General features: G+C 35.2%; 1 protein-coding gene across 2 annotated transcripts in view; it reads left to right on the forward strand.

Moving 5' to 3' along the window:
* The window catches only part of PLPPR5 (phospholipid phosphatase related 5), a 113,259-nt gene extending 96,751 nt beyond the window's left edge, over positions 1–16,508 (forward strand). For both annotated transcript variants that reach the window (XM_045546417.1, XM_045546418.1), the window contains exon 6: positions 15,774–16,508. In XM_045546417.1, coding sequence (XP_045402373.1) covers positions 15,774–15,806 — 33 coding nt within the window. In that variant the 3' untranslated portion in view covers positions 15,807–16,508. The remainder of the gene's footprint in view (positions 1–15,773) is intronic.
* Positions 16,509–17,449: the final 941 nt, after the last annotated feature.

Here is a 17,449-nt window from a genome sequence, read left to right on the forward strand (position 1 = left end):
GATCCAGTACATTATAGGTGGTGCTTCTGCCCACAGGTCCTGGAGGCAGACTGGCTGGGAATTTTGGGTAATTTTCACCTTAGGCAACTCTTAAATGCTTGGTGACTCAGTTTTCTTTTCCATAAATTGATCATTATGAGGGTTCAATAAGTTAATAGTAAAGCACTTAGAATAATGTCTGGCACCTGTGAAACCCTAAACAATTGCCAACTATAATTATTATTACCATTTAACAGTTAAAATAGATGAGGTAGATCAAGATGTGGAAATTTTTCCAATATATATTATAAAGTTTTTTTTTAAAAAAACTTTATATAGATATATAAAATGTATATGTATATGTATAATAAAACCAGTTATTCAAAATACCACACAAGCTGTTTATCTTTAGGAGTCTAGAAAGGCGCATGTGGATGAGAGAGAGAAACAGACACAAGCCAGAGCAATACTTAAACCAAGGAGGCAATTGAGATAGGGCACCAAGATTTTATCTGCGTTCCTGATTCATTCTTCCTTCCTTTGCTTTTTTTTCTTTCTCTCTCTCTCTTTTCTTTCCTTCTATCATGAAATACTATACTATGCATGATTAATTTTATAATTAAAAAAACTACAATTTTAAAAAATATGTAATTTTCTTAAGCTGTTCTCTAACGTGGTTCTAATGCTTCTTCATTTTATCGACAAATAATGTGTTCAGATTGACCAAAGTCCCTTGGATAAATTCCACCAGGATAATCTAAATCCTTGTGCTCCTTTCTTATGACTCACATGATCTATCTGAAAGTGTTTGATTTATTTTTCTCTACCAAATTGGGTATGGGAATCTGGGTGGTAGCTCCCACACCTTCATGCCCAGGGTCCAGCTTTCCCTGGTACCTGCAGCCGTCCCCACTTTAGGTGGTATGGGCCCCGCGGCACTGCACATGAGCTGTGTGCAGGTGCCTCTCATGTACAGGAACCACAAAGCTCCCACGCACCCAACCACCCAGGGAGCCAAATCTCTTCTTCCTAGGTCACACCACCCTTCCTCTCAAACTCATGCTTTTCTGACTCTTGCCTTCAAGGGCCCATGCATCTCAAACAAAAGCTTCAGTGTTGCTGGCTTCAGGATGTCTCCAAAAATGCAAAGATCCGATTAATCACCCTGAGGAGTCTAAGAAACAAATGTCTGACTCTTCTTCTAGGAAGTGGGGATGGAGGCATTTACATTTCTTTATCTTTAACCTCCTATATTAGCAAAAATAAAGTAGGAATTAATATCTTTATAGCTGTGTCACCAAGAGTAAGAACTAGATAGAGTAAAATTTTGGCATTTCAACTAGATACAGTATAAATAAATCTATTTTGAGGGAATCCTCCAAAGGACAGTTAAATTCTTTTTTTTGCTATTAAACAAGTACTATATTGTAGGTGTAGCTAAAGTCCTATAAAGTCCCACTAATACCCCAAAATTTCAAAGAGTGAAGATAAGGGACTGGAGCAGTGTCTAAGAGAGTGAGGAGCCCATTCCAGTTAGAGCACACTGCAGCCCCTGGGACCAAGACCATTTTGAGACCCAGTCAGCAAACAGACAAATGCTCACCCAAAGAAAGCCTTCAGACAAGAAGCTATCCTCAAATCAGGCTTTTCATTAATATGGGTTCCTGCCAGATGAAGGAACCCTTTTCTAAACTGAATGGGTGCCCTACAGTTGGAGAGGGAGTTACCTTCATTCAAAAAACAAAACCAAAAACTGTCTCCAAGGACTGCATCATCCCCCTGGAGTAGAAGTTAAACTAAAGAAAACAGCAATCTTTTTGGATTTCAACAAACAGAGAAATGAATGAAACTGTATAGAAACAAAGTGACCTTCCTGGAAATGCCCATGGTCTCAGCTTCTTCTCACAGTCCACTCAGGCTGGTAAATCTATCCATATGATGATACAAAACTACATGCTCCACTCAAGATCTAAGTAGTGGATTCCCTAACTATTCATGGGAATAGTTAAGAAATTGTTGGTGAATTCTCTCCCACTCATTTTAGGAAAATTAACTGAGCTAAATCTATCCTGTTTCAAGCGTGAATAATAAGATTTTAAAGAACTTAATCCGATTTTAAAGCACTTAATTTCTTTAAAATGATTTCTTGACACAGAAGAGAGGGAAAGACATATTTCAAGAGATAGCGCATTTTTGTTAAAGATCAACTATAAGAAATTTAATTAACTTTATTGTAGATAGCATCTCCTTTCCACAGTCGAGGAAATTAAAGAAAACATGTGAAATGAGAGATGAAAGATAGTTGACACAACCAAGAAAGTAATGTAAGAAAACAGATAATGGCATGGCAGGATTGGAATCAACACTAGAAACCATAAAGAACTAAATCCATACTGGAGAAAGTCAAATCAGCTATGTTACTGACAGGTTTTGTAATGAAAGAACAAAAGAATGAAACTGATACCAGAAGAAAGATAATAGACACGGAGGACATACCACAGAGACCTAGCATATGAATCATCATATGTCCCGAAGAAGAGGACAAATGGAGCAATAGCAAAATTCAGGGAGATTCTTTAAGGGAAAACTGCTTCTAAATAAATACTGGAATCTTTACGCTAGAAGAGTTAACTGGATACAAAGTAAAAATTGAAATATGTACCAAAAAGTAGATATTTCTCAGTGGAAGTTTTGAATTTCAAAACTGAAGAAAGAATACTATAAATTCTGTGGTTTTTTTATAGTATTGTTCCCAGTTATTGTCTACCTCCTTCCTTAGGCAGAATATCCTTCCTGCTCAAGTACTTTGAAGTTGGTCAATAACATGAGTTTCTACCGGCTTTATTGCTCCTACGTTTTCTTGCAGGAGAAGGCCATTTTCTAGATGAATACTATCCCCCTAGCCTCGACACCAGAATAGAAAGGCAGAGAAAACAGACCCTCATCCAACCTGTAGCCTAGAGCAGATCCATAGCACCTGGCCACCAACATGTGGTATGAGGGAGAAATAGGTATTTATTGTTGGAAGCCACTGAGCTTTTGAGGTTATTATACAGTATATCTAGTGAAAACTGATATAAACACCAAGGCAGAAAATGTAGTTTACCTACCCAATACTGATAGTGTGCTGGCCTAAGACTTGTACCTTCCTAATATGAGATGCAAGACACATCCTAGATGAAGTAATGTCTTCAGAGTTTTCATGGAATAAATTTGTGACGTAAGAATTCTATTCCCACCCAAAAAGTAATTTAAGTATTCAAATAACCACAAAAAATCAACTATACAAGAATTCAAGAATTGTACTACTTATGAAAAGGTACCAGAAATGTTTACTAACTTAGTAATATATCAATATCCAGAAATCAAATTAGGAAAACCATGACATAAAAGAATTGGCAGAAAGCATGGAAACCATTTAAATATAAAGCTAATTAGAATTAACTGCAATAAAATACAGTAACAGAAACAGTGCAAAATTATAATTTTATTTAAAGAAATATATAACAAAAGAAAATAATGTAAAATGACAAAATGAGATAGAAACCCTAAATAATACCTAGGATTTGGAGTTGGTAAAAGTGTAGAGGTATGAAGTTTGTCAAATTTCATATAGGAGGGACTCAGTATCACTGTTTCATTCTTAGAATTGCTAACTGGAGAAATGTTCAAGCATTTTGAAAAAAAAAGGTTACCGCAAGTAGTTTAAAACAGTTTATAAAAGGTCGATTGCAAAGTGTAAAATACAAACAACACACATGTCAAAGTGTTGATGTCTATAACATTTAAAACATCCTAATTGAAAACTGGGTAAAGCCCATAAGTGTACAAATCATTAGAGATCAAATACAATTGGGAAATAAATACATGGAAAAAGTCTCTCACTTTGGATTAAATTTCCTGAAGGGTCTTTTGTACAATATTGAGAAGTTGATTCTCATCTTGTAAGAAATTGAGAGTCATTAAAGAGTTTATGGAAGGAAATGACGTGTTCAGAAAGGAGAATAAATTAGAGTAACACAGAACAATAACAAAAAAATCTGTGAGGCTATTGTAGAAATCCAGTTGAATGCTGTTGATGATGTTTACTAGATCTCAATAAAGCCACATCATGCCATTTTGACTGGCCAAGTATCACTTGGAAAAGTCTCTTTCACTTTGGGGCTGATTCCAAGGACTTATCTAGCTATCCCCATGATTTACAGTAGAAAAAGGCTGCTAGACATGGTGTCGCTAAGAAAATCATTTCTCTCCCCATTGCCAAAGAACCTGCTGATCCTTTCTCTATGGCATCTCCCTATCCGTTCTTCAGAGATTTCTCTTGCTCATAATTAATGGGTACCGTGTACATTGGCCTTCCTTCCAGATGATCCTCTCAGATCAAACTTCATTCATCCCAGCAGCAAAGCACTGAGCTCTTTTATTCTCTCCTCATTCTTGACCTTGCTTGTTCTCACTCTAAGGCCCAGTACCGACACTGAGACCAGCATAGGTAAGTGCATGGAAATAATGTACTCAATATTTATTTTGATTGATGCCTTACAGAAAATCTGATAAAAGGGGCACTTTATCTGGCAAAGGAACAAAATTATTTAAAAATAAATTAAGGATATATAGAATTTTATTGAAAATGGAATATTTCAAATAGATCTAAGGGGAATTAATATTCACATAGTTTGATTAAGGCAGTTACAACAGGCCACTATAGCCACTTGTGGCTAATTTGGGATAACTTTGATAGCTAAAGTGAATAGAGCCAGATGTAGAAAAGGCTTTCTGAGAAAATAATTTTCTTCCATCTAAACCCATGCATTACTTTCTCTTAGGCTGTTGTGATCTTAATCAGTTGAACCAAAGGGAATTCCCTCTTGCCAACAAGAAAGGGAAAGTAATGATAGGAATAATTTACAAGATTCCAGTTTTATATTTGGGGTAAGGGGCTTTTCACTAGCCTGTACTACCCAACAAAGCTCAGAATGTAAAAGCCATGCTTCGTGCCAGAAGCATCAGCTGAATGAAAGTGGTAAGTGGTGATGACAGTTCCAAAAATCTAGAAATATCATAATGAATATGTGCTATTATAGATGAAAATCTCCAGGGCAACTGCAAAGAAAAATTATATGGATAGGACAGTTCTAAGAGAACTCAAAGTGACCCAGGGAAGCATAAGCATTGACTTTTATATTGACACTTGCAGATTATAGGATTACGGGGGTCAAGATAAAACATGAACTAAAATTTAGTCAGAGTGGTGGGTGGATGGAGAGCTCAGCTTTTGCAACTGGAAATCCTGGGTTTGAAGCCTGGTTCAGCTGCATAATAACTAGGTGGCATTAGACAAATCACTTTTCCTCTCCTTACCTGAAAAACTGATACAGTGATGGTTCCCCTGTAGGGTTATCGTTGGAAGTAACAATTCACAGATCAACTTCTTGGCACCTAGTGGGTGTTTCACACATATTGTAATAGTTCTCTCCTGCAATAATAATAATTCTCTTAATGGGATTTTAAAAAAATTTCAGATCAGTATAACCCTATACAAATATTTCATGGATTTGAAAGTTTATACAGATAGTCTATTTCATACATAACACATGTGGCAGAAAATATTATAGCATCAAATGTGGCATACATTTGTGTCGTAGCAACAGCAAAACAATCCTGTGGTTTCTTGCCAAGACAAATATGATTATACATTACCCTGTTCCCTGTAATAAATTCCTTTGAGGTTTCAGAATGTTGTGTGTGAATAACTCTGGCAGTCTATTTAAGATTCAGTTGCTTTTCTATAATGCAAATCTTTGTTTTACGGAGCTGCTGAACTGTAATATAAATGTTATATAGGACCTTGTCAAAACAACCTTATTAGTGATTAGATATTGGAATAGTTAGTGGAACTAAGTATATTCATATTTTAGGCATTTTTCCTTAATCTAAGCTTTGAACATTTACAAAAAATATTTGAAGTAAATCAATATTTACATGCTGTACTCTGTTCTCATTTATTAAATTTAATTGTGTTTTAAAACAGTAAATTGAAAATGGAAGCTTAAAACTTTCCAAAAGGCATCAACAATTTTAGCTTAAAAGTACTAGCACATTCTGTTATTACTTTGCCATATGTCATTTTCCTATTTGTGCTCCCATATATTCAGTATTTATTTTTCCACACTATTTATGAATTATAATATGCTACACGAAGAATAAAAGCCAGATTTTTACCCCAGTTATCTAACAGGCCTTTTATAAAAGAATTTTTCAGTAAATCACTTTTGAATATAGATAGGAAGCTTGTTCATCTCATTTGTGTGAATAAATATAGAGTTGATGACTACATCTTTAAATTATATGATTCAATCAGTCATTAGTTAAGGAGAGAATAAACAATGATAGATTTAAAAATCATTGCCAATGCACACATAATTAGTTACACATGGGAAACTGCTCACAGCATTTACTCACTCTTCTCTCAGATCTGTTCACTTGTGGCGGACCATCCTGGAGATACTATCAAGGACTTCAAAAGCAATCACAGCACCACAATCCTATGAAAAGGTTTTGCAGAAAAAAGTGTAAAATTTTATTTGACTAAAATTAGGAATTTAAGACCCAATTCACAGTGTTATGAAACAATCACGGTTTGTTTTTTAAGAAGTAATTAATAAATAATCTGTAATAATTAATAATATTATTTAAAATATGAAAATCTGGGTAAGCAAAACACATAATGAATAGAAAGTATCCATATGCCATCACAGTAATCAATGGAAACATTTTTTTAAAATAGGCTTCCAGACCCCATCAATGTGTATGTGGGTTTGTGTATAAAACGTCTCCCTATATATCCTCTTTCGGCTTTTGCTCACAGAACACTGCATCATAGGTATGATTACAGATCAATAAATATAGTAATCATATCACACTTAACAGTAAAAGGTAATCTTCAATTAGAGCTTTATATGCGCCTGGAACTATGCAGAGAATTTCACACATAAAATAGCATTTTAGTTTGTATGGAAGTCATTTGAGTGTGTCTTATTTCCATTTTACAGAAAAAGAGGCATGGAGAGGATAAGTAATGTGCCCAAGGTCACAAAACTGGTCTGTATTCTGAAATAATATGAAACCAAATTTTTCTATTTTCATGGAAATATTACTTCAGAGCCCAAACTCATAATCACTATGCTATATGTTATAAAATTATATTTTCAAAAGCTATAATCCATATAAATTACCTAACCATTACATTTGTTAAATGTAGAAGATTGTTTCCACTTTCAAGTTTCCACAATTATAAATATTACTAGAATAAATATCCCTAAAATATGTATATCTTTGTAAGCTCAACTAATAATTTAAGATAAATTCAGGGAAGTGAAAATGCTGACACAAAGAGGATGAATAGTCTTAAGGTTTTTGGTTTGATTCATATCCTTACGTCCTCTCCAACAGTGGAGAATAATTGTTTTTCATAATCTTCACCAATCTTATAAGCCAAAAACAAATGAAGTAACTCATTTTAATTTGTATTTTTGAATACTTTTCAATAAATTTATTTTTTAGTTTTCTTTTGTCACTGAAACAATCAAATGTTGGAACAATATTTTAATAACTAACAAACCAAATTTTAGATATCTGTTGGCTGTCTTAAGACTTAATTCATGCCATGGCTAGTGGTCTTAACTTTTTTTAAAAATACGGATTTATTAAGGCATAATTTATATCCTGTAAAATTATCCATTTTTGACATACAGTTTCATGAGTTTTGACAAATGCATATTGTCATATAATGACCATAATCAAGTTATAGGACGTTTTTATGACTCTCCAAAGTTCTCTGCTTCCCTTTGTAGTCAATCCCTCCTTTAGCCCCCAATCTCTAGAAACCACTGATCTGTTTTCTGTTCTTAGAGTCTTGCTTTTCTAGGGATGTTATAGAAATGGATGTGTGTAATATGTAGCCTTTTGGGGTTTTGAGTCTGAGTTCTTTGTTACATGTATCAGTAGTTGGGGGGGGTCCCCATTTTATTGCTGAATAGTATCCTGTTATATGGATGTTCCACAGTCTGTTTACTCAGTCACCAACTGAAGGACATTTGGGTTGTTTCCATTTCTTGGCAATTATGAATAAAGTGGACATAAACATTCATGTGCAGGTTTGTTTGTGAATATATATTTTTCTTTCTTCTGGATAAATACCTAGGAGTGAGATTGTTGGGCTATACAGCAAATGTATATTAACTTTTATAAAAACTTTTCCAAACTGTCTGTGTCATGTCTAATGGCCCTTATGATTTTGAGTGGTTCTAAAGTGAATCTTGATGTGGATCATTCAGATTTTTACCAACTGGTGCCTCTTAGTTTTTAAATGAGGAGCTTTAATCAGTTCCCAGTTAGACAAGAATTTATCATGCACTAGGGTCCATTATCCACATTCTCTGATTCTTCTCTGTAAAGTAGCATCAAGATGCTTCCTCAGCAAATCTAAAGCATTTTAAAAAGTTAAAGAAAAACAAAATAACTAAGAAGAATTCAAGTTTATAAGTTAAAGTGCTAGTATAAAACAAAGCACTGGTACAATTTGCTGATGAGTCACCTTTATCATTAGTTGTTATGCACAGTGAAATTTATTTATCATCAGATTTGTAATAAATGAAACATATAACAAATACCATATAAGAAGCAGTGTGGTGCAGCTGATGGGGAGAGAGGAAATGTAACCGTATACAGAAGAGGCTGGGGCTGGCTATGCTGGAGGAGCAAACAAAGAGGGATGTATCTAAACTTAGCAAATCTTGCAACGTCATCTAAGGGGAAATCTGAAGGACTGTTAGCCAAGAGAAGGGGAGAAAGAAGAATGTTCCAGATAGGGGAACCAGCTTGTGCAAAGGTTTTGTTTGGCAGGTAAGATAAGGGCACAGGGGCAAGAGACTTGAGAATGCTCTTAAAGATTGTTCAGCTGATCAACCATGGGGTCCACAGTGAGTGGAAAAGACATAGAATTCATAAGGAGCAAGGTAGACTGGAGCGGATGGATAAATTAGCAGTCAGGAAAGTTGCACGTGGCAAAGAAGCCTTGTAGTGTGCTGGAGGTATGGCAGGAGGTAAACTGGTGTTTTATGTTGCTAACAGGGTTGATGGTGGAGAACAGAGCTGTGAATATGGGATAAAAATGTGGTACACAGGAAAGTCATTGGACTTATGGAGGTTAAGAGGACAGAGTGCATGAATACTCACATCCACCAAATAACATAAACACATTAGTATTGATAGAATTATATGGAGTTTCATGTCAATACATTTGGGAAACATTTAGTTAAAGTGAAACAAGTCTTTGCTGCAGGCCTTCTCAACATCTTTACGCATTGTGAAGGTCTAAGCAAGGCATATAATGTGCATTTGGTCCCAAAAGGTTTGAATTTAAAGATTTTTTATTTTTAGAATCACTCAGATTGACTGCTTTCTAAGGCAGTCTTGTACCAGTGAAAGGACAGCATTTTAAAGAAAGAATTGATTTTATATCCCTGATAAGGCTTACTTCATTAATCACTTTTCTACAGCTTTAGGCAGTAGTACTCAGACTGCTGTAAAGGGAATCCATCATTTGCGGCACTTGCAAAAATGGAAAATATCTGGGTTGCATGCCAAGAGACTCTGATCCAGTAGGCCTGGGCTCGGGCCTGGAGGTCTGTACTACATCAGGCATGTCAGGTGATTTGGATATGGAGCCAACTCGTGGCCTGGATCCAGCTGGGCCTGCAAAGCTTATTGGCTGTATATTAGTATCATCAGAGAGCCTTTAAAAATTCCAATGACCAGGCCATGCCTCAGACCAATTAAGTCCAAGTCTCTGGGGTTGCATCTGTATTTTCTTAAAGCTCCCAGGTGATTCCAACATGAAGCCACGGTGGAGAACCAGTGCCCCTAAAGATTTGGTGTGGAAATCTTTAAGCTTCTTTGGCTTCTTAGGACTGGAAATACTTCATGAGGTCTGTAGCTAATGCTCCAGTAAAAACTGGGCCTGCCTCTGGTTTAATTAGCTTATCAGAGAAATCTGCCTAGAGATTTCTCCTTTCTTGGGGGAGAAAAGATTCTTTCAGAAAGTAGCTCTTAGCCCCTTTCTCTGAACAGTACAAAAGGGAAATTTCTTAATGGAAACAAAACTCTGAACTAATATAAAACTCTGAACTGAAACAGAACCACTATAAAGAAATAAATAACCCAAAAAAGTCTTCTTTCCCAAGAGAACTCTGGTTCTGTCACATTTTAGCTTTTATGTCTCCATACCACCAAATTCTTACAACAACAAGAACTGGCTTAACGTGAATTTCACAATCAATTTCACAGCTTCAAGCCTAAATTTCACTAATTTCTTATTAAATGGTTCCGACATTACTTCTCTTTACTAAAATACTCAGCAGTTTCACAACCTATCAGAAGGAAGACTTCACATGACACAGTAGCGCCTTGGAGCACATGGTCCATGTATATGCTTTGTCTCTTCTCTCTTCTCTTGCCCACTCTGCCTTCATAAAAGAACACAATGAATGCAAAATAACAAGGGACAATATTTAGGATTATGACATCCATCTATCTTTTCCTGATAAAATGTAGGCTGCATCTGCATAGCATTAGGATTGTTTATTATTTTAATTACAAGACCATGATTTTTTAGCCAAAATCCTTAGTGCCACATGTTTTTCAGATTTCAAAATATTTTATATTTAGGAACATGTGTATTCTGTTACACAAGCATGCTCTGGAACAGCAATTTATAATCAAAGATGGATATTTCTGCAGCAAAACAGAGCATAAATTGCCTCATCAGTTCAGGTCATGTTTTTGCCACCAAATGAGTTTGCACCAATTCTATAAGAAACATTACTGGGTTTTAAAGTTTGTTTGGCCATTAGAATTGTAGATTGGTAGAATTTTGTACTTTTTGGTCAAAGAAACAAATGATGAGTTTTATTTATAAAATTCCAATTAATCATTAAAAAATTCTACTCGATTTCTTTATTTTTTTAACTTTTCTTTTTAGCTTCTTTCTGTGACTTTTATAAGCAACTATAAATGAACAGCGGATATGTTTGAGTAAGGATAGGGACCATTTTGTATATAAACTCATTTAATTTTAATAAAAACTCATTCAAATAGGGATTATTATTTCCATTTCACAGACGAGAAAGCTGAGCCTGTGAAAGGTTAAATTGTTTGTGAAAATTTCAGCCCTCATTCAAACTCTTGATACGCAAACTACTTGATTGCAAAGTCCACGGTACCACACAGCTTCCTCACCAATGGAGCTAAAGACATAAATCATTGAATCAAAGACATCATGTGCACAGACCCATTTTATGTTCAGGTTAAAAACCTAAGCTGATTGTTGACAGCCTGCTGTTAATACAAAAGCTTTTTATCATCAGTCATCTTGAAAGAATGGAACTGGAACAATATTGAATTTCAGCATTTGTTCTAACAATATAACAACATAGAACTTGAAATAAACTAGTGCTTTAAGTAAATTAAGTGGATATTTAAATGAACATTTAAATAATATGTAAAACACATTTTGTAGGTGTCCAGAAACCACCCTACTGAGAATGATCAAGAAGAAAATTCACAGGGAAGGCCCTTTAAAGACTGTCTTGCCAGGCTCTTCAGCTGGATAATGGGAATAAGCCCCTGTGAACACCTTCAATTAAGGCAATAAACGTATGTGCGCTGGAGCGCACTGGTGTGGAGTTGGGTTTCAAAGCTAAGGCAAATACAGAAAAATGTGTCCTTCTGTGCAGGTTTCCCTTAAGACAAAAGGGATCTAGGAACTAGAGTTTGTTGTTGTTATTGTTATTATTATTAATCTTTTAAATATATTTTATTTTTTACTCAATGGGAATTGAGCATTCCTTAACTAGCTGTTAATAATGGCTGGTTTTTTGTGTTTGTTTTCCTATAGCTGTAATTCTGAACACTTACCTAGAGTTCTTTTTTTTGCATTCTCCCTATATTTTCAAAGAAAAATGGTGAGTGGCAGATCTTGTCAGGTGACCAGTCATCACCAAGGTTTTATGTCATAAATATATGACAGTTTTGTTTTAAATAACATTTTTAAAAATTATAGAGTATAATTCCTATGAATAGAGATATAGGAATGAATATTAGAGTAGAACTTAGAGTTTTTAAAATAGACTCTAGAATTTACCAAATTAAAGAATCCAAAATAATTTTTCAGAAACAAAGCACTTGTTTTCCTATGGAACACCTGCACTCAAGGACTAGACTCAGTATTTTGCTCACTGGTTTGCAGTGTACTTGAATGAACATTTTCTAATGGATAAGTCGTGTAGCATATTCTAACCTTCAACTATCATCTTCACTATAAACCTCTGTATGTGTGATTGTGGAAAGTACCAGGAAGTGTGCTGATAAATTATACAACCACTTTCTTCTTGTGACTCAGAATTAAACTTTTGTGCTTGAATTTTTTGGTTTGCTTACTGCATGTTTGCGCTAGCATCTGCTAATAAATTTTAGTAGTGAATATTAAGAATTCAGCCAGATTAAAAAGAGAAACCTCTTGTCAGCTAGTTTGCTTCATAGGGAGGCCATTTCTTAAGATAAGTGATCTGAAAATGTTAAATGCAATTCTGGTTTTTTTATATTACTGATAAAAGTGCTGATGGGGAAGTGAACAATATCATAGCTTCCTGCATGGGAATTATGCCATTTGTATGTTTCAAATTGTGCATTTACATACCTTGCTAATATAAATTTTATAATATGGAATTGTAGAGGCTTATAGATGGGAAGGACCTTAAATAATTATCTTGTCCCTTCTCTAGACTGGGAGAAAATCACCCCTGTGCTAGAAGACAATTAATCTTATTTTTTTTAAGCCTACTGAAACAAATAATCCATCCCCTTCATTTATGATATAGGTTCCTTTGCTCTCAGACAGTGAAGTAAATGAATAGAAGGTCCCTATCCTCTCTGTGTACTCTTTTCATGTGCTTAGAACCTGTGATTAAATTTCCTCTTAATTTTTCTCTTTCCTATGCAAAGTCACTTCAATGTATTATTTTCATATGTTTATCTCTCTGCTAACCACAACCACCTTAAAATGATGAGCCTGGAGCAGGCTCCTTCTAATTCCAGTCAAATAGGAAAAATCATCTCACAGGTTAAAACTTAAATGTCGTGTGAATTGGAAAGGGTGCTAACTGGGGGGAAAAAACAGCAGGAGTTTTCTCCAGAACACTGGGATCTAAAAATGTAGTTAGTCTGGAAACAAACTGTTATCCTTGTAGTTTAATGTGGTAATGACTTGGCATGACTTGGCATGAAGAAAAGGGTGATATGGTTTGGAATTTATGAGCAGTGAACAGAAGTGGCCACGGAAGCATGTGATTTTAAATGGAAAGACTGAATTCCAGTATTTTCTCAATCTCGATAGCACAGTTATATGTTCTGTGCCTCATTATTAAGGTGTCTTATACCATTATGTGCTGCTATAACAGAATACCACAGACTGGGTAATTTATAAGGAACAGAAATTTATTGGCTCATAATTCTGGAGGCTGGAATGTCCAAGACGGAGAGGCGGGTATCTGGAGAGGGCCTTCTCATTGCCTCATTCCACGGTGGAAGAGCAAAGAGAGAGTGAGGGAGAGAGAACAAGAGACAAAGGGGACTGAACTTGCCCTTTTATAATGATCCCACTCCTGAGATCGTGACATTAATCCATTCTTGAGGGCAGAGCCTGCATGGTCTAATCACCTCTCATTAGGCCCCACCTCTCAACACTTGCACTGGGGATTCAGTTTCCAACACATTCAAACCATAGCATAAAGTGACCTTACAATCTCTATTTGGGGCAGTCCTGATTCAAACCTGTTGTCCTTGTATATTAATAGCACCCCTTTCTCCCTTCCCCGTGTCCAGGGTGAGATGATCAATTATGTGTTCACCCTACAGTCATCACTCCTTTGTCCCACTGTCCAGCTTGCACTTGTATGCATGGTTTTTCCTCTGCCTCTGTCAAGCTTCGCATTGATCATCAGCAGGTTGTTTCTGATCACGTCTGTGCATTTTAAAGATCTTTTAATATTTAATTCTACTTTCCAGGGTGATGGATGTCCCCTTGAGATCATCTTCAGCAAATTTAATGAGCCTCGTGGACCATTCTTTATCTGGGTCAATGACAGGAATACAAGGCCCAGGCCAATGGCCTTTGGGACGCCATCCCTTTTCTTTTTTTATATCTTTTCCTTTCTCTCTGTTGCCCCTTCTTTGCAGGTTCTCTAACCACCAGTTGCTACTGACCGATTCATCTTCAATTTCTATCTTAATATCTTTGCAGCAGTTATTTTGTGCTAGGTCCTGTCCAGAGGTATAACGCTTATGGCAGTTTTGTACTGAAACACTCTATATCAAATTGTATTTTCTCAGTTCACTGGTTTCAAGTCCCTGTGGGGCCACTGGAAATAAAACTGTGATGTATTATTTCCACAGTTCTTATGTTTTTTATTCAATCATAGTGCATTATGTAACTCTGACAAGTCTTCTTTGCCCTAAAGTCATGCCTGTGTTTTTGTAAGGAGAACTCAAGAAAACTTAGAGATGAGCTGCTGAATTTCCTGACATTTTTATTATGGATTTTTTAAAATGGGAAATTTAAGTTTCTAAGGTGTTATCAGGCATTAGTGAAAAAGCCAGCATGCTCTGCTCACTGCTGATTTTTATTAATATTGTTTTTCTCTGGTATTGAGTGGGTTAAGCCTAGAAAATAATGCCCTAAACTATAGTCAATGATATTCTCCTAGTGTGGTTTAATATGTCTAAAGTCAATGAAAATGAATTTTAATTTCTTCACACACATTTTAAATATGTTTTAATAGTTAAAACGCTTTAACTTGAAAAGAGCTACATGTACTTTGAAAAATTTCATGGAACACATTCATTATATGAAATTCTTTTGATGATATCATTGTATATGAAGAGCCACTACTCTTCATATGCAAAAACTACTACAAAAAACATTCAAAACAGGTATTGTGATGGCAGAATCCATTTGTAATGTTGCTGTTATTTGTTGGGGCTATCATATTAGAGTTTGACATGATCCCATAGGTAGCATGATGAATTATGTAAATCAATTTTTCACTGCAATATTTCAGCAGCTATGACATGACCTGTTGCATGCCTGAATTTATTTAGATATTAACCCTTCCACAGGGTTTCTTTGTAAATTATTTCATTGTTATAAAAAAAAAGTAAAAAGTCTCTGTAAAGAATTCTATGGTAGAGGTAAACAACAGGGATTGCAGTCTGGAGTCTGGATTCATGCATCAGAAATGAAGTGTTTAAGTAGATTTTTGTCAACTAGCAAATGCCATTTCAGTCTGAGGATTTCACCACTTCATTCTACACCATCTGTCTCACAGGGAGCAATTAATCTGAAACTCTAATATGCAGCATTAAAATTCCATTAACACTGAACAGAATATTAAGGTGTCTTGCATTGCCATTTTTATCTCTCCAAATTTCACTGTTAATTTTGAATAAAACAGGCATAACATTTTAATCTCTTTGGTTAATTAAGAATATTAAATAAAATATATAATTAGCAGCTAAAATTATGTAATAATACATAGAATTTAGTTTAAGAACGCTGTATGTTTTGGCAACTTAAACATACAGTATATGGGCTAATGATTATTTGTAAGACTGGTACATATGTTACAAAGCCAATTTTCCCAAGCCTCTCACTTTGTAATTCTTTTTTCTCTTTGCAGAACCACATCACCGCCTTCGCGGAAGTCACATGATATTGAAGCAGATGGTTTTTCACTGCATTGGACATCATCTCTTTTTACCATTCATTCATAACACCCAAAGTTTGTTTGATTACAAAAGAAGTTTATAAAGTTGTCTAATAATTTTTATAATTTTAAAATCAATGTCAACCTATCTGTTTCCCCCACTAGACTGTGAGCTCCTCGAGGGCAGCACTGTGTCGTTCTTTTCCGTAACCCCAGCACCTACCACAAAGCCTAGCACACAGTAGGTGTTCAATAAAAATTTGATGATTGAAAGAACAAATTAATTCCAAAATAAAACATTCATTTTAGTTTCTCACAGAATCACTGTACCTATGTTAAAAGAAACCACTACATGAATCATATTTGTATATGAAAACCCTCTATTTTGGGCTAGTTAAGTTTTTTAATTTTTCATATATCTATTCAACAGTATGCCATATTTAATTTGAAGTGGACTTTGAAAGTCATGGGGGTTTTTATTTTATTATTCAGCATGACATTATTTCCATCCTAACAGATTTCAGTGTGTGAAATTACTTTACTTTTAGAAAGTACTAAAATAATGTTTGCACATTATATTATGCTATATTTCACTTAAATATCATTCATACTATACATTCTAAGACTGGTGCTTCTGCTTTTGAAGGGGAAAATGCCAATTTTTACTGTAATAAGTAATGTATCATAATTAAAAATTATTTATTTGGACTTCTTCTCCTGACAATTGTGATTTAATTGATGACTTGTAGGTTTGAATACAGGCAGTATTTTATTTAGGATAGTTCAAATGAGTAAATCTAGCACTGGTACCTTATTATTGAATAATTTTCCATTGGTAACAGTGTATGGAAAGTGGTCAAAGGCTCCATTCTGAGGCTCTTTTGCTAGTCAATAGTCTGCATCAACATTTAAATGGGAAACAAACACACCCTGACACATAATTTGAATTATATAAATACTAAAAATATAGTTAATGTATTTTACTTTGCACTTGTGTAGTACTTTATAGTTTACAAAGTATTTCATTTAATCCTCATAAGAGCCCACTGTAAACATTAAGAGGATGGCTTTATTTTTGTAGATGAGAAAAATGAAGCCAAGACAGGGTAAATAACATGCCCAATCCCAAGCTAGTAAGAGGCATAGTTGAAACTTAAATTCAGGTTGTCTGACCCAAAACCCGTTTCCCTTTCAAAGACGCCGCAGCTGCAGCGCCATTTTGGCCACAGAGGCCTTCCAGAGGGCGGTAGAGTCCTGGGCAACTACCTATGGTTTAAAAAATGAAGAAATGCCAAAATAGAGTTATGAAAGCTGTGCTGTATTTTAAATGTTTATGTTTAAAGAATGAACACTTTTTAAATAAACAAATATATAGTAACCTATTTATAAACCTTTTTAAAAATAGTGAATGTCAAGAGTCTAGATGTGAAGCCCTTTGTAAAAGCGAAGCCTGAAGGCATCTCTCTTTCTGCCTTCACCCCGAGACCCCAGTCCCAACTCAGGAGAGGCCCGAGGGGCATACCTTACATTGAGCATATGGAACTAAGGATGGAAATCACAGTAATACAAGGAAGATAGGTTCCTCAACAATCACTTTGCAATCTTTAAAGCTACCCCAGTGACTTTGGCTTATATAAACAGTAGTTAAT

The sequence above is a fragment of the Lemur catta genome, chromosome 3 (assembly GCF_020740605.2).
Source record: "Lemur catta isolate mLemCat1 chromosome 3, mLemCat1.pri, whole genome shotgun sequence".
NCBI lineage: Eukaryota > Metazoa > Chordata > Mammalia > Primates > Lemuridae > Lemur > Lemur catta.